The 18,089-nt window shown below is 42.5% G+C and overlaps 2 protein-coding genes across 4 annotated transcripts in view; both read right to left on the bottom strand.

The window, feature by feature from the left end:
- Positions 1-225: 225 nt before the first annotated feature.
- Positions 226-5,015, bottom strand: pim2 (Pim-2 proto-oncogene, serine/threonine kinase). The gene is made up of 7 exons (XM_061257291.1): positions 4,758-5,015; positions 4,389-4,489; positions 4,166-4,216; positions 3,064-3,284; positions 2,638-2,807; positions 2,314-2,490; positions 226-2,153 (listed from the first exon to the last, which is right to left on the bottom strand). The coding sequence occupies exons 1-7, from the start codon at positions 4,819-4,821 to the stop codon at positions 2,002-2,004; spliced, it is 936 nt and encodes a 311-aa protein (XP_061113275.1). The 5' UTR covers positions 4,822-5,015; the 3' UTR covers positions 226-2,001.
- A 1,256-nt stretch (positions 5,016-6,271) lies between these two features.
- Positions 6,272-18,089, bottom strand: part of otud5a (OTU deubiquitinase 5a) — a 34,416-nt gene continuing 22,598 nt past the window's right edge. For 2 of the 3 annotated variants that reach the window (XM_061258379.1, XM_061258381.1), the window contains exons 3-9: positions 16,428-16,492; positions 16,141-16,297; positions 15,303-15,451; positions 11,028-11,216; positions 7,878-8,085; positions 7,490-7,606; positions 6,272-6,828 (exon numbers count right to left, since the gene is read on the bottom strand). In XM_061258379.1, coding sequence (XP_061114363.1) covers positions 6,707-6,828; positions 7,490-7,606; positions 7,878-8,085; positions 11,028-11,216; positions 15,303-15,451; positions 16,141-16,297; positions 16,428-16,492 — 1,007 coding nt within the window. In that variant the 3' untranslated portion in view covers positions 6,272-6,706. The remainder of the gene's footprint in view (positions 6,829-7,489; positions 7,607-7,877; positions 8,086-11,027; positions 11,217-15,302; positions 15,452-16,140; positions 16,298-16,427; positions 16,493-18,089) is intronic. The other variant, XM_061258380.1, reaches the window with a different exon arrangement.

Genomic DNA, 18,089 nt, shown 5'->3' with positions numbered 1-18,089 from the left:
ATATAAGCCTATGTGTATATTCTCTAACACATTCAGTGGAAAACTACAAATTTATATTTGTCTCCAATGTTTCCAGACATAGGCCACCATTATGTGTAGGTCCACTTTTATTATTGTATAGCTAGATTAACACATTCTGTAGCATGTAGATGTAAACCAGACACAAACAATAATTTTCCTTTTGGTGTGTTCGAAGTAGGAATACAAATTAATTGAAGAAAAAAATATTTTCAAATATTTTATTGTCAAGTAGTTCCGTTCTTTAAAACAATCTCAATAAATAAAATGTATTCAATTTGCCTGTACATTTAAATATAACAAAATGTGACAATTGTGACATTACATCAAAACAATACATATGTATTTACAACAAATAAAACTGTTCCAACCCCAGCAAATTAACTAGGATTACCAAAAATAGTAGAAGTACTGCTATTAGTATCAACTCCTTGACAAATGGTCAATAATTAAACATGTACATTTGTTTTCTTATTGAACAACAATCGAGGAAATACACTCTGAATAATGAAAACTTCGGTTCCTCCCAAAACGATTAAATGGCAGGGTAGTACAAATTCCAATTTTAAGCATTTCTTAAAGTCATGAATTGGTATTATAAACTGAACATCCAAATGCTACCTGTTTAAGTACCTAATGTAGACATTAAAGCATAAAAAGAAGCCAAATGTTCAATGCTGCTTTCTTTCCCACATAAGATTTAAACAGATGAGAAGTAGGAAAAACTTAAAACAGAATTCAGTGAAATACAGGGTTCATTTGGTCCAAAAGGTCCAGCTTTCGCCAAAAGGAAACAAATAAATAAAAGTAGGCGAGCCAGTTCTCAATGCAGACTGTGTTCTTGGTCTGCTACAACTGGGCGAAATACTGAGGCAGACAAGGTTGTTTTTGGCTCTCGAGGTAAACATTCGCACTTAACCTGAGACTGTTTTTGGCTCTCGAGGTAAACATTCAGACTTAACCTGAGACAGAGATTGAATAAATTGCTCAGTGTAAACACAAAGTAGTTGACTTAACATTTTTGATACATTGTACAGTTACGTCTGTATTATTCTTCATTTCTGGTCTGGTGACTAGATTCCAGTATACAGCTCCAAACAACCTTGACAATCATACCACCTGAGACAGAGTAGCTGGAACATGTGCCAAAACATTTAAAGTAAAACGTGCATGCACACACACACCCACACATATATACACAAGGTGACCTGTATGACCGCATTGTTTGCAAGGGTCCTTTCCCCTTCCTCTTCTCCAAAGCGAATGGCTTTAATGTCCCAAAGTGTCAATTTGGCAACAACTGGGACTCTCTTGGTCTTTAGCGATGGAGGCATTCTGCAGTATTACTGTTGTGAGTGGACTTCCTCCCATTATGGGGTAAAAGGGAAACATATGAGTCACTGTTCCCTCATAAAACTGAGGTACCAAATGGCACTGCTTCTAATAACCTGTAAAACCAGGTCTCCACGGGGCAACGTACATGAATTCAACAAATCCACATACCAGGGTTTTCATCAAGAATACAGGAAACTTCAACATGCCAATTATGTTAACAAGGCTTAAATAAATAGACCACCTTTGAAAATAAATAAATGCTCAGCAAATAAATAGAAAATACAGATTTAAATCCACAAAGGTGCACATGGCCAAGGGAGTTTTGTGTAATTCACAATGGTTTAAACCCTTCAGACCTTTACCTTAATTCCATCAGATTTTCTGTTCAGAGTGCAATTATTTCTATTCATTTTCAGATTTTCCATAACTGCCGTTTAAGTTTTTCATTTCCAACATCACCCCCTGTTCAAACAAAAATCAGAAAGATACCCTTCAATAATAACTTAACTACTGCTGAAGCTTCAGTAACTAAACCAATTTAAATTAATGTATAAATATGGGGAGAACCAGTCAATAACAAAACTGAAGGTGGCAATAACAAATGAGGCATGTGAAGTTTCCCCAAACCCATTCCTAAAAGCCCAGAGTTTACAGGCTGGACTGGCTAGGCATGCTGTGGCCTTCTGGAAGGTCACTGCAGTCTGCTGTGGTCTCCATCCAGGGGTGGAGCAGGATCTGCTCCAGAGACGGCCGGTCTTCTGGTCTGAGCTCCAGACACCAGCGTATCAGAGACTGGCATTCTGCAAGGGAATGAAGAACACGGTTTACCGGTCAGGCTCCTCAGGCCTCAGGCCCTATGTTCAACAAGGTCACTGCAATGCTATGCTATGCTCTGCAGCTCTGTGTCTATGTGTTCTCATAGACCATAAATAAGTAACTGATAAATGTCCCTTCACTCACCAATGGAGATGCGCTTGGTGAAACTAGGATTGGCTTCCACAATCTCCTGGTCCCTTTCGAAGGGGATGTCCCCACACACCATGTCAAACAGCAGGACTCCCAGGGACCAGACGGTCAGGGGCCGGGCGTGGTAGCGCTGCTGGGTTATCCACTCAGGGGGACTGTACACTCGGGTCCCTGCAGAGGCAATGTGTATAACGACATTAAACACTGCCATGCAAAAAGCACAAGGAAAACTACACCAGTGTTGCTTTAATTACAGACGGACTGGTGTGAGCAGACCCATGTGGCTTCCCACAGTCAGGGGTGTGAAATCTCACTCACCCTCAAAGTCTGTGTAGGCCGAGTCTTTGAGCAGGGCACCAGAGCCGAAATCGATGATCTTAATGTCTCCAGTGCGGGTGTCGACCAAAACGTTCTCATCCTTCATGTCCCTGTGGACGACCCCCCTGGCCTGGCAGAACTGAAGAGCCTCCACGATCTGCCTCATGAACCTGCAAACACAGCACTGTGAGTTTCACACAACGAGCAACACACCACCAACACACAACCTTACGCTCACGAACAGGGCTCTAACATTTTATTCTCAAGAAGCACGTGAGCTCCTAAGCTGAAATACTTAGGAGCACCCTAATAAATCCCAATTAGTAGATGTGCTCCTAAATTTGTTTTTTTTTTAGTAGGCACACATTACACGCTCACTATTTACAGGCCTATAGGTAACACCCTCTCACTGATGGCATACCGTACCTCTGAGCGAGAGGCTCGTCCAGAGCACCGCGTTCCGTGATGAAGTCAAAGAGGTCCTGACAGGGCTGCGGCCTCTCAAACACCATCAGGAAGCCCTGGCCGGGGATCTCGAACCAGTCCAGCATCCGGATCACCCCGCGATGCACAGCACCGGCACTCGCTCCCCCGCCCAGCTGCAGCAGCAGAGCGATCTCCATGGGAACCAGGCCGGGCTCACCAGGCTGTGACAGACAAGTTGCGTAAACACCATCAGTTGATTCGTTAAGTCTGTGACATTTAAGACGCTCTTGCAATCTAGCCTGCTCAATCTGATAACATCAAGCTTCAGTGTCTTTTGAGCTAGGTTGACTTTTTTCCAAACTGTTTTGTCAACAGTATTCTGTAGTGGTTCAGTAGTTGTATGAAAATAAAAAAAACTAAATTCTTATGTAGATTAGGGAATACTTGAAAACAGAACTGGTATCTGTCTGGTCGACATGAAAGGAACAGGGAAAATACCGCCGAGCAAATTTCCACATCGTTTGTTTTGAAAACCCCGTACCACGTCACCACCACGTCACCAAGGTTAGAACAAACTGCAAGCGCGTGGTATTGTTTTTAGTTTCCAGCAGGGGGTGTTACTATGTGGATTATTATAATAGTCAGTGCTATTTCTGAGAGGGGGAGGCCCGATGCGGAATTTCCACCTCTCCCATTTTTAACTAGCGTCATCAACATTCTGTCACGCAGCCACAAATCCATGGACGGTTTATAAACACAGAATAAGTGGCTAGCCTACGTTACGGGGTCAGAATGGAAGATACAACTCACTACAACGTTACTTTTATTTATTATTAGTAATATTATTGTAGGTTACCCTCTAGCTGCAAATAAAAGTAATCACCGTTTACTACCGAGAAGTAATTTGAGTGTTTGGAAGGTAGATGGCTATAGTACGTTACAGTACTACTGTATACAATAATAAACAATTCATATTAAAACGCATTTTCATAAAATGTGTTAGCTAGAGAGACTCGTCGTATTATGCGTTTGCAACAGTCACAATTATGTAAAGAGTATTACAGTAAGTTAGCTGCAAAGAGTTATTTCACACTGAACTTACCAGTCGCGCCCATTGCAGTATCCTGTCACTGGAAATTTTCTTGATGGCCACCTATCAGAATAAATAAACGCAACGTTATGAATTAGTGTGAACATCATCTTTAGCTCGTTTCCTTAGACTTATGTGATTGATTTTCACGATCGCTAGCTAGGAACGAAAAAAAAAAAAAACACATGAAAGTAAGACAAGCTCGCTAACGTTATTCTATTAGTTAGCAAGTTACCTGCAAGCCGTCCGCGATGCGTTGTCCAGCGAAAACTGACCCAAATCCACCGCTTCCCAGGAGCGCACCAACATGATACAGTTTCTCAAATGACTCCTTGGCTACGAAGAGAATGCATTTTTTTAGAAATAGTAAAGGCATTTTGCCGGGTTTACGCATAATTAATTTAACGTTACCACAGCTATCGTAGCTACGTACACTCACTGAAATGGTTGCTAGCTAACAACCACCAACACTGCTGCTGCGCAGCTGCCCAATTAACATCGTATCGTTAGCGATACGAGGTCACACATAACATACATTTGGGCTACAGAGAATGTTAGCAGTAGGTCGCTAGACAGATGGTTAACGTAAACGGCTGCCTCTTACCGGGTTTTCCTCTAACGTCGTTAACTTCGTGCAAGTACAGGTCATCCATACGTTTGTCCAACATTTTCAAATCGGAAGCTCAAAACAAGACCAATGTTATCCACGTAAAATAGTAGTGATATCACAACGAAAGCTTCAGTTCAAAATGAATAGTAGTCCATACTGAGCAGACATAAAATCAGTTGAAGAAAAAGCTAAATAAAATCCCACTGCGAATTAACTGTGCTAGTAGACGAGTCTTCTCATCAGACAGGAGACAACTCAGTTTCGTTAAAAGTTTGTTGGTGTTTTTAAGTTTACATGTGTGAACACGCCCCACTCACAAATCCGTCCAATCACCACTGACCTGCTTTGTGCAATTTGAACATGCATCCAATCAAAACGGGGCATGATTTAAATATTTAGTATTAATACCTACAATAGATGTCTTTTCTCAGAATTGAACCGCTCAGTCAACGTTCCAGTAAACGAATGCGATCGTGGCGGGTTTCTGCCTGTGGTTTCGAAGCTTCTCCTTTAAACCAGCTTCTCAAATAACCACCGTTTCCCGCGTTCTGCGTTGATAAAACTATTTTAAACGAGCGTTAATCGTTGCTCGCATCCCAAAATAAAATTGACAGTCGATGAGAATAATGGGTATTCTGGAATTATACCATTATCTTGGCCTTAATGTCAAGTAATTGACATTAGTCGGCAACTTGCACCAAATCTATATATATATGGACATATATGGTTGGACATTATGGGGTTGCAAATACTACATGTATGGACATTATGGGGTTGCAAATACTACGTAGTTTGACATTTCAAAGTGGATAAATGAAAACGATGCAATTTTAATTTGTTCCGAATAATTAATTTAAATACATTTGGTTGCTACAACTTGAAAATACCAGCATTTTCTCGTTTTTGCACATTACTTAGGGGTTTGAAAATAAGTGTAATAGGGCAACACAACCCTGTACCAATCGCTTGGAAGAGCTTTTTTTTGTAATGTGGATATGGCTCCGTATTGCTGTGCTATGCAGCACTCATTCTGGAAAGCTGATATGGACTCCCGTCACCAGACTGTAAGCACAACACTACCTCTAATCACGGTCCAGTTGAATGCAGAAGGATTGTCAAAAATACCAACCAAACATGCCCACAAAACACTTAACATTGCACAGGTCAACACCCAGTCAAGATCTAATCGTTCCCAACTGGAAAGTTAAGTGATGTTATGTTTTGTTGTGGTGTCAGACGCGTAAAAGATTCAACCGGCTCCACAGTCCAAATCCTAAGCAATATGTAGGCCCACTGCGTTTCAAATCATTGAAAATTATACCATAACTGAATTATGGCCCTTTTATGTTGAAAAACCAATACAACCACCACTTTACACATAGCTTTATATAGTGCTATATAGAGCTTCACACAATTAAGAAGACAGTTTTGGTAATTATTTACATGATTGGTTTTCTATTCATTGAAAAATATGAAACAGGAAAAAAGAGAAATAAATGAAAATATGCTTCTTTTTTTTTTCTTCAGAAAGTTTTCTTTTTTATTCCAAGAAAAACAAGTATTTTTTCATCCCAAAAAAGAGAAAATAAAATAAAACAAAATTATATTAATTAATCATTAAGAAGATAAGTATGACATTATTACAATTTTTATTCTTTCTTTTTTTTTTTTTTTTCTATGATGATGTTCGTTGTGTTTATTTAAACATGCACCTAAATAAGTCCAATGGTGTCAAGGGTATTATAAAGGAAGGGGGGATGGGGTCTGATTACGATGGTACTGTATAGATGAGTGAAGAGAGTCTGAGAATGGAGAGATGGGAGGAGTAAAAGAGAAGATTGGAAGATATTATGATGACTGAGAAAAAATGTGTTTTTTTTTTTCCTGTTCTGTCACTTCCCAGTTGATTTTTTTTTTTTTAAACCAACACCCCATCCCCAATATCAACTACTGTCTGGGGAAGGCTCTCTGTGCATTGCGTTCTTCTTCATGCTATCGAGGTACTCTTGTTGTGAAACCGCCAAGACGGAAGCCAAAATCTCATCATCTTCCCAGTCTGTTAAGCCTAAAGGAAAGAAAGGAAACCACGATGACTTGCAAATAAAACACCATTTGAAATGCAATGATGTTTCAATCCATTTGTGAAGATCTGCACCCCTATGTAAACAGCCCTTCAAGACACTTTTTTCCTTGACTCATAAAGGTCAAATATTGGAATTATTTGCATGGCCTATGCCTATACTTCTGCACTTGGCAGAACTCAGAGCAACTTTTTGCAATAGAAGGGTGAAACAAGCAGCTGTATAGCACAGAGCCAACAAGCATCCATTTTCATTTTCACTCCAGGGACTCAATTTTTTTATTTTTTTTTATTTTTTTTTGCTAACAGTGGTCTTTCTTCACAGATTTCAATCCAATGTTAATTGAAATACGTCTGTAAAAATGATGAGTTCTGTCACACTGCCCTAGCCAATGCCCACACCACATCCACTGCCAGTTGAACAATTGACAAATGACTCCTTCATCGCTTGACCTTCAAAGAACATTTCATTGGCTCTAGCAGATTCACATAGACTCACAAGACTATATTCTTACAAGCCAGCTCCGCACAATTTCCCTGTACAAACATTAAGACCTCAGATGAGGCCAGGCATTTAACATGGCCGTTATCAGTCTGTCTGAAACCTGTTTGCCGTTGTACAGTCCTGGTTGACAGACGGCCTTACCGAAGGCAGTGGGTGACATTTCCTGCATAATGGCACGGTACTCCAGCGCAGGGTACAGAGACACAAGGGAGGAGGAAGAGGCTCTGTCTGGGCCCACACAGGACTGGCTACTGGGACCTGGAAGACACAACAAGACCAGAGCATTGGCATTGGGCACACTGCAGCCGGCACAAACGCCAGCTGCACGTGTTATGCACAACATCTCCATGCGATAAGCACAAGACATTCCATTAACCCTTCAGAGATGCAGATCCCATTATGTGATTAGAATGTTCTTAACTGAACACAATGTTCTTAAGTGAACATACTCTTGCTTTTGTTGCAATCACGGCTGGTAATTGAAAGACCGTGTTTTAAAGCACTTGTTCTCTCCTGAAAGCGGACAGACCTGGAGCGCAGGGTGATGGGGGTTTGGGCATCATGAGGGCTGCCCCGGCGGGGGAGGGGGGCTTGGTGGCCGTGTCCGAGTGAGGAGGGTCCGGGTGTTCCGGCGAGGGGGCGGAGCTGCGTTGTCGGGGGGAACGGGCACTCCATTCCTCCAAACCACTGGATGCAGCCGCAGTGGCTGAGCTGCAGGTCGCACTGGCCTTCCGGGGCTGAAAAACAGGGGAAGCATTCAGCCCAAGTCATATTCCATCGCCATTCCAGTGGTCGGTCCGCAATAATTAAGGTGTCTCATGACATTCAGCTTTCTGTTGTCTCTATTGTAACAAGACGGCAAACTCCTGACCAATTCTTTTATAGATATTTTTTAGGCCTTTTTCAGCTTTATTGGACAGTATAGTATAGAGAGACAGGAAGAATGGGAGCGAGAGAGAGGGAAAAACATGCAACAAATGTCAGACTGTCGGATTCGAACCGCCGACGTCGCGGCTCGCAATGAGCATGCGGTCAGTGCTCTACAGGCTGCGCCACCGAGACACCCTCTGACCAATTCTTTGTGTTTATAATCTGTCCAATGACACAGCGCGACAAAGCATGACTGTGTCCACGACATAAAATTCTAGAGGCATTCTAGATGATCGTATTTTCAACTGAAAAAAATATTTTTCTTTAGCGACACGTCAAAAGTTTTGTGCAACAAAGTATTAGTTATGCTAAAGACATTGTACTTGAGATGTGGGGGACTGACAAAGTATGAGTGAAAATAAGATAATCCACCTGCCACTTCCAAACACTCATCTGTGATCACATTTGCAAGGAGAAGTAGCACACATGTTAATTCCAAAGACAAATGTTTATTACCGAAAGAAAATGCAATTTTCACTGTGCCTTCGCTGTCAACTCCAACTCTACAGCTGTCAGATACTGCAATACCTATCTTTCCAAATATCATATACTTTTTGGACATAATGTGTTCAACCTCTATTTCTGTTCATTTCCAACCTACCTGATGGTCAGCACCTGTTACTTGTGGTTTGTTTTCGATTCATTTAGAAAAAGAGCTTTAGTTTAAGGAAACTCAACACCATGCCTACTGTAAACACAGACTCTAGCATTCACACTTGAGCACCTACATAGACTTGGCAGGAAATGCTCTGAGGCACCAGGCAGTCATGATCTCACTCTCTGAAGTCTGGTTTCTTTTATTTGCCCTACATTTGCACAGCAAAGTACATGACAAGACGCCATTCTGTGCAATATACCAGTCACCTTGCAGAGCTCATCTTCCCTTTGCTCTTAGATTGCGTTTTATTCTCACATCTTTCTGCATGCCTGGAATAAGTAAAGGAAACCAACTGCTTCCAACATCCCTGGAGAGAACACATTCACTGCTCCAGGCAAACTGCTGCCTGCATGCAACCCCATACATTTGTACATAGAAATATCAAATTTGTGCTTTACGAAGCCAGGAAAATGCATGCAAAACATGTATTCTAATGCACTAAATAACCTATATGGCTATATAACAAATATTGATAGCAAATAATCAAATGTACATAGTTTGTTGTGAGTTCTCAAGGTCTCAAATATATACATTTATTTCTTTCCAATATGGATTCTAAAGTCCTTTCCCATTTTATTTATAGCCATAACACCTACACTGATTGTATTTATATTGCCAGATTCTAATGGCATTCTAATGTTTCCCAACATACGAATATAAGCCTGACTGTTCATAAATCATAAAATGATAAAAATGGACCTTTTAACCCGCATTTCTCCAGCTATCATTATAATGTCCGGCGGTTCTTCTGACATTTTTTCTAACATTCCGACCGCAAACACCCTTTTCTTCATTTTGACAAACTTTTAATTCATTAGTCATATCCTACTTTAAACATCATTCAATATTGCAGTTGAATAGAATGTAAGGCGGTCACCTGATCAACCTGTTTTCGCGTAAACTGCAGAGTTACAGGAATGCCAGAACAGAGTAACACTGTCACACGCGGGTGGGGAAGGTGACAATGTACAGAGTAGGGTCACATAAGGTTTTCGTTAAAAGCACAAATATCAAATCTAGAAAAATGCATATAGAACTTGTATTCTTAAATCCAGACAAGCTCCCTTGATACAGAATGTAAATGTCTTGGCAGATGCCAACTGTAATCTCATATATTGTTGAAATTACAAAATAGATTGAATTCATAACATAATAGGTTCCAAAGCGAAGATAATAAATTAATCATCACGAATGTCTATTTTCAAAATCATTTTATGAATCCAAATGTTGTTTAATTTAGAATTAACACGTTGTTTCTTCAAGAAAAGGCAAAAAAAAAAAAAAAAACGAAATATTTCTACTGCGACATTTCCATAATATTCATAATGCACGAAATTCATAACAAATAATTAAGTCATTCAGACATTGTTTCTTCCATTCCCAACTTGAAAGAGAGAAAATAGAATGCCAAAAATCGGTCACCTGACCAAACCCTGTGTTCACGAAAACTGCCGAGTTATAGGAATGCCGCAGACTTCACAAAGCAGCAGTATGTGTTGTCACATGTGGGGAAGGTGACAATGTACATCAGGTCTGTCAAGGGGGTGTCATTTTCTTTTTCAAATGCAAAACAAAAGTGATACGAAAATAGAACAGCTTCAGTCAGAGTAACTGAAGCTGTGATATTCTCTGGCTAAATTCATTTCAGCATTTTCTGAAAAAGTGCTTTGTTTCAATACATTAAGATGTCCGATTTCATTTTGCAAATCAGACACAATACATACATTTACAGCAATCCTTGGTGAAATATGTAATTGTTTTGTATTCAAATACTTTTCTATGCTTTACTGAGCTTGTCTGGTGTATTGGAACCTATAAAATGCTGTCAAAATGTGCAAATCTTGCCTTCTGGTCCTCTTGGTTGTCTCAGTTGCACCAGACAAGATCAATCGAGTACAGAAAAGTATTTCAATCCAAAACAATGATATATTTTACCCAGGTCTGATTTAGAGAAAAAAAACCCTAAGAGGCCCAACTTAGCCAGCAGCTGGTGAACGTGAGTGTCGGGTGGACTCTGAACAGTGTTACGGAGAACTAGGCCGGGCAGGTGGGTACCTAGAAGGTTTCCGGAAGCTGAACCTGTGCACTCACCTGTCGCGCCTGCTTCTCCTGGTCCTGGAGCCACTGCAGGTAGGACTCGCGGGCCACCTGCTCCTCGATGGCCTCGTTGGTCGCCTCCCAGTCGGTGGCTCTCTTCTTGTCCTCCAGCATCTGCTGCTCGATCCAGGACTCCTCCGAGGTTTTGATGGCGTTCTTCATTAGTGACTGGTCTGCATACTGCTGGAGCCAGAGGCAGGGGGGGGGGGTAGGGGGGTCAAAATCAAAATGGAGTACCCTGCAACTGTGACCTCTACTTTCAACCAAATGTACGCACTGATGAATGCCGTATGAATGTAGGGTTACGGGTTATGGCCATATTATAAATACAATTCATCTAGATAAATGAAACCTCCCTCTTGCTCTTAGTCCATGGGCAGCACATTCACACCAATGTTCACGTTTAAAGATCATCGCATTACACGTTCCTGAGAACACGCAGAGAAAAGCACCGGAAACAGATGTAGGACAATATGAAGTGTATGTCCAGTCCATGCAGTTTTCTGTAGAGGCATAGATGCAGATGCATCACAGTGAAATCTAAATTTAGTTTTGGAGGATGCTATTGATGTATCGCAAGTGGAACAAAGGAACATGTTACGGTCAAACGAGGTCAGCGGTGTGTCGAAATGGCCAGAAGTTGCAGTTCCAGCAGAACAGTGAAAATAACAGGCACACCAATCGCTGCACTGTCCCAGGTCCACTGTGTCCACAGAGTAACAGGTATTAGCAGCAGCACAATTTTTCCAAGGTGGAGTTTGTACTTGGGGGATTTATCAGGCCAAAACAGACGTGCCTACCAGTTAACACTACAAAATGATTTGGACGAGGTGAACAAAGCAGATTTGAGAATGTGAGTGAACACCGCCTTTTGTCCCGTTTGTTTCATGTGGTCCAGGAAGAAGATGAAATGTGAAATGGCAGATTCTGTGCATCCTGTACAGCAGCTCATGCCAGAACAGCTGTGATGTTATCATAAAAAGCGGAGCTATCACACTTCAGGAATGCATGGACAGACTCCGAGCACTCACATAATGTGAGGCATCTCTGAGTACATGATAATACAGGCACTTGGGCATCATGGTCCAATAGGAAGGTAAAAAAAACCAAGCACACATCCCAGACATTCGCAGGCTCGGTAGGTGCTGGAGTTATAGGGGGATTCAATCGTAATAAGAAGGAAAACCCCACACACCACTCCACCACAGGAAACATCAGCATAAAGGAAAAAAACATGCCGTAGTAAGAATGTGCGGAGACGCCCGGCCAGGTTTGGAAACTGAACACTACGGCAGTGATAGTACAGGGGGCGTGTGGCGTGTTGCGTGTCTCCACGGTGGTTTTGAGGTCCTGCTGAGCAGGTGCAGCGTGTGCCCTGTGTCTCTACCACAGGGAACAGCGCGTGTCCTGATCTCATGAACAGCCTGACCGCACAGCGTGTTCGGCTCAGCCTCCCGCCTCTCTCACCTGGCAAAGAGCTGACTACGACACACACACACACACACACAGCACTGCTGTCCCCGCTAATCACGCCTCCTCGACTCCGCAGATAAGATCAGGCCCGCCAATCGGGCACAGAAAGTTCCAGAATGGCCACATTGGGATCTTTTTTTTTTTTATCGCGGACTTCACGCCTGTTTGAGCGCAACAGCTCAGTTGTGTTGAATTGTTCACCTTATCGGCAGGCAAGGGACAATCTGTGAATGCGGTGGAAATGTTTTCATATAAAACAGCCCGCACTGTTTCTGGGCACGCAGGCAATAAGAAGTGGTCACTTTAGGCCTAACTGTCCCCGCCCTTTACGCATTTCACACACTCCAGCACTAAAGCTGAGGCTATATGATAAAGATGTGGTCTAATGCTCAATGAAGCCTTTCCTTCACCGTGGCTGTTTCTGTACTCGGTATAACACAGCTTTGGTGAAGCTGCAGTTTTGGCTGCAAAATAATGACAACAGATATCAGAATAACAGATTGGCAGCGGGAAAGCGCCACAAGGAACAACAGTTCCATATTAAGCCCGCAGATGGATTTGAACAGTTATACTTCGGGTAGGACCCAGAAAAAACAATGTTTGTGATGGGAGGGACAGACGGACATTGTCCTGAAGAACCCCAGCAGTACACGATTCTGCACTGGCCCACTCTGACATGTTAGAGCGGTGATACTGAAGCAGTACGTGATTCTGCGCTGGCCCACTCTGACATGTCAGAGCGGTGATAATTATGGGGCTGGCAGTTTGTTTTTCCAAGATGAGGGCCAAGAAGGTGCTGCAGCACAATAGGCTGTCACCTGAAGTGTACTGCCCCAGGGGCCTGCAACACGACTACACGTACGCTACACGACTACACGTACGCTACACGACTACACGTACGCTACACGACTACACGTACGCTGCACGACTACACGTACGCTGCACGACTACACGTACGCTACACGACTACCCCTATGCTACACGACTACACGTACGCTACACGACTACACGTACGCTACATGACTACACGTACGCTACACGACTACACGTACGCTACACGACTACACGTACGCTACACGACTACCCCTATGCTACATGACTACACGTACGCTACATGACTACCCCTATGCTACATGACTAAACCTATGCTACACTGCTACACGTATACATGTCTACACAGCTGCAGGGATACATGGCCACGCAGATACAAGGATAGACGGCTACAGCACACAAACTCACACTTTCGGGGATGGTGGCAGAATGGGGGACAGGTGATACTCTGGCCGATTTGTGAAGACCGTCATTTCATTCTGAAGCGGACTTGTACTTCTTGAATGAATTGTTTTCACTTACATCGGCAATTAATGTGAGGCTGTAGAGCATCTAAAAATACGCTGGAAGTCCTTTAAATATTATTTATTTACTTACTCATTCTTCAAGGGTTGAAGTTTTTTTTCTAGGTGGTCACTCTAGGACTTGGGTCTGTACTTTCCTCTAGGTTCTTTAACACACTTGTCCCTGGTTCTGATTTGCACTTTATTGTAAAAGACTGTAATGTAATGTAATGTAATTTCAAAAACCATTGACACCCGCGAGTGCATAAAATGGTCCTACAAACATAAAAAAAAACATTCAAATTTGACCAATTTAACCAAACGAGGACAGATCCTTAAATAGCTTGACGAAAGAGCAGAGCACGCAGCGATGTGCAGTGTAATTACGGAGGGCGCTTTCAGCATCTGCTGGGCTGCGTGTGGCCCATCACGGTGTTGCGATTAGGCACCTCCAGCACAAACAGCGCAGCGTGCTGCTAATGGGTTCCCCCGGGACGCAGGGAGGTGTGGAATGTGTCTCCTCCCTGAAGCGCCGCCCCCTGGCCCTTTGATGTCCACCTGGCCTGGAAGTGGGGCAGTCCAGGGGCCGCACTTTCAGCCTTCCAGGCCTCTGATTACTAAAGAAGCATCGCCTTCAACTTTGGCCTCTCTGCTAATAAAAGTCACCGAGACCACAGACTGCACAGGACCAGCTCCCTCCAAAGGCACCAATTCAACAGTCTCAGGGCCAGTCGCAGAGAACACACGAGCTCTACGCGAGAGACAAAACATCTCAACCACGCAATTTGAAATGTGCCCTTAAACGTCATAATCAAAGCTGCCATACTGCAGAAAGCCCAGCACCCTGACTCTGTGTTTGGGCTATTGTGCTGTGTGCACAGCTGCATATTAGCAGTTTGAGTGCCGTTTTAATATGGGCTTGTTTATAGGATGAATGCATAAACGATGCCTGAACGGTGATTACTAGCCTCGCAACGTCAATTACTTAAACAGCTCCTCTGGTGACAAGCGTTTCAAACACACACCACTAATAACAATGCAGGGTCCGCTCCCTCCCGCTGAACTTACACTGGGCTGCTAGCTGTGTGCGTGTGTGTGTTTGTGCTTGCTTGTGTGTGGGCCTCCAACGTCCAGCTGGCTCACAATGACATGCGCTGGTGTACAGAGTCAGGCCACAATTACATGCCACTGGTATATTTCACTCACACAGACAGGGGTTAATGGGGCTGGATTAGTTTCTTTCACACCAAGTTACTAACAACAACATAATGACAAATGGGCTGGCCCATTCACCGTAGGCTCCCAGAGAGGACTGCTGTGTTTTCATGGGCCTCATTCTACTCCATGGGGAGACTCTACTGTATTATTAAGATATTAAGGCATGAACGTGAATGACAGTGTTTTTGTTTGTGCATGGTGCTGTAATGTGCATTTGGGAGGACGCTTCGGCCATGGCACCCACCCCTGGTTTGAAGGCTGGTAGACCCAGGCCAACTCCGATGGTGGCTTTGTTGGGGTTCACCACAGAGTTGTAGTGAATGTTACGATGGTAGCTGACTCTGATTGGCTCGTCGTTGTTCTGGTGGATGCCATGGAACGTGTTGATTGGTTCTGGGACAGGGGGGAAGGGGGTAATTGCACGTTTATAAATAAATAGTACTTTTCAGTTACCTTGAAGAATAGACAAGTTATTGTTTTATATGTACAGCATTGCACTTATGCCTTATTTGAGGCCGGATTTTAGTTGATACACAGGAATATATAACATGATTGTGACCTTGTACAGTGGAATAAAAAGTTAGTAAATGAATTCATTTAAACATTAGCTTCAGCATGCTTTTGAGTGACTTAAACTACTACAGAAAGTTTTTCTCAGGGCTGAAAGAAAAGCCCATTTTAAGGCGTGGGATCACAATTATGTGATTAGAATGTACTTAACTGAACGCTCTAATGCTGATGTAGCAATCACTACTGGTAACTGAAATGGAGTTCAAGAACTTGGAATTATGAAAACACATTCCAGAAAGCTACTCTTGAAAGGATGAAGGATGAAGGTCCTTCACTACACATGGTGCTGCAGGGTGCACAGAAATGCAAAACCCTATTGGTCTAATAATGAGGAACTTCAGTTAGGCAACCGAAATGTCTCAGCCACTGTCTTCTCCATTAAGAACGGTGCATTTCTTTTTGATTTAGACTATTTTGGGGGCATTTTATTGATCGGCCTGAAGCGAAGGGGTGTCCTTTAACAGTTGGTAAAAGTCACCAGTCTGGCAGTAATGTACCACAGAGCCACACACCTGTACCGTACTGGTAAACTTCCACAGGCCGATTGTACATCTCCGCCATTGCCTGCATCTCGATGTGGTTCCCGTGACAGTTGCTTTTCCTCTTCCTGTTGATATATGTGGTGAAGTCTTCTGTCACATAATTTGAGAAGTAATCTGCATTCTTCATCTGCAAATGAAGCACACGGTCATGTTGTTTTCAACCCGAGATGGGGAGAGGCATTCTTTCTCTGGGCACAGGGCTCCAGGTTTCATAACAGGCTTTCGCTTTGATTAACAGATGCAGAGAGATGACTCACCAGGTAGTCCATACAGTGTTTTCGGACCACTTCATGCATATCTTGGTCTCCATATACTTGATCGGCTGTGAAAAGACCAAAGAAGAACAGTAACTCTTTGGTGTAAACTACTGCCGTTGTCCAAATGCAAAACTTTTCTTCATTTTAAGTATATACAAGAAAACAGTGTCAAATGAATCTGGACATTACGGTTTCCGTGTTCAGCTTTTTCACGTTTGAATAAATACCGATTTCTGCAACAACCTTTCTTCATCTGTAAGTGAAAAATAGGTCCCTTTTTAGGTCAACCCCAAAACGAAAGATGCACAAACATTCAATGCCAAAGATCCTCCTTGTATATTACATGCAACTTACAATTGCGTGTCATATAGAAATGATAAATAAATGAACACAACACATTTTTATTTAACCTATTTGTATTTGTGGGGCAGTTTGATGCAGATTGTGTTGTTGTTTTCAGTCAGTGCTTGGGTCAGTGACGTGCCGGCACCTGATACCGCTTTAAACAGGTGTGTTCCTGAGAGACACACGGGATCCATACATGCTTACTGCATGTGCTTTTCGAAGCCTGGCCTGAGGCTTGACTGCTGTAATGTTTACACTGCTGAAGGCTGCCTGTTATTATAGATTTCCTGTAACAATATGTTGTCCAATACAGTTAAACGAGCAATTCCATTTAAAATAATGTCTGGCAGTCTTCTTTTTTCTTTCTAACCATTATGTTTCCCATTTATTTCACTCAAATAAATAAAACGAAAGGGCGCAAAATGTTGTGACTTCTTTATGTTTTGAGTCTTTTAGTACCATGCATCACTGAACTGTAGTTGCTATGGTGACCACGAAATAGACGTTTTTTCAACTGTAAAAGTAGGTGCAAACACAATACCGTTTTTGGCGGGCTCCAGCAACACCCGCACATTTACTCTAGTCCCCCTGTTGAGTCACCGCTGGTAACCACAGATGTAAACAAGATTCTGGCCCCTCCCCCAGCCCCCACCTTCCTCAACCTGATATGCAAATGAGCGAAAACTTTGCTGCTGGTTCCAGCAAGTCACATGATGCGGCATCTTCTGAGAATTTCTTTGTCAATTTCCTCTTTAGAACTATCACCCAGCTCTCAGGGATAGCAATGCAACAAGAACAGCAAAATGGAGGTCACATTCTGTTTATTTTAAACCTTTACTGTTGGGCCACTATGAATGTTAATTGATAGTCCCCATGACTACATTATGTCAGTACTGAATCACTTGAATGGGAACATTACTAACAGTACATATGTTGGGAACAAGTGTATTTATTGTTCAGTTCACTGAGCCCCAGTATGAGTGCATTATTTTAGACAGACCCAGCAAATCCTGTGCAATGTATTCAGAGTAGGTGAACACCAACACTGCTTGCTTATAAACTCACTGTAAATGCACATTTCTTCAAACTTTTTGCACAATTTTAATCCTCTGGGCTTGTATCCAAGACAACAGCATAAGTAAAGACACGTACATATCAAAGAATGTGGTAAAAAAAAAAGGTTCCAGTAAGCCAATGAAAGACTTAAAGATTTAAACCAACAGAGAAAAACACGCCCTGTCCCAGCATTCTGAACATTCTTTATGTTATATTGTGACATAAGAACACTATGAAAACACAAACGTGGCCATGACATAA

This window comes from Conger conger, chromosome 10 (assembly GCF_963514075.1).
Source record: "Conger conger chromosome 10, fConCon1.1, whole genome shotgun sequence".
Classification (NCBI taxonomy): Eukaryota; Metazoa; Chordata; class Actinopteri; order Anguilliformes; family Congridae; genus Conger; species Conger conger.
Note: the sequence above shows the minus strand (reverse complement) of the source record. Positions and strands in the feature narration are given on the sequence as shown.

Coding starts and splice junctions, on each gene's coding strand:
- pim2 (XM_061257291.1), bottom strand. CDS start 4,821: ATGTTGGACAAACGTATGGATGACCTGTACTTGCACGAAGTTAACGAC. Junction 4,490..4,757: donor CGACGTTAGAGGAAAACCCG/GTAAGAGGCAGC, acceptor TTCTCTTCGTAG/CCAAGGAGTCATTTGAGAAA. Junction 2,491..2,637: donor GGCCTACACAGACTTTGAGG/GTGAGTGAGATT, acceptor TTGCCTCTGCAG/GGACCCGAGTGTACAGTCCC.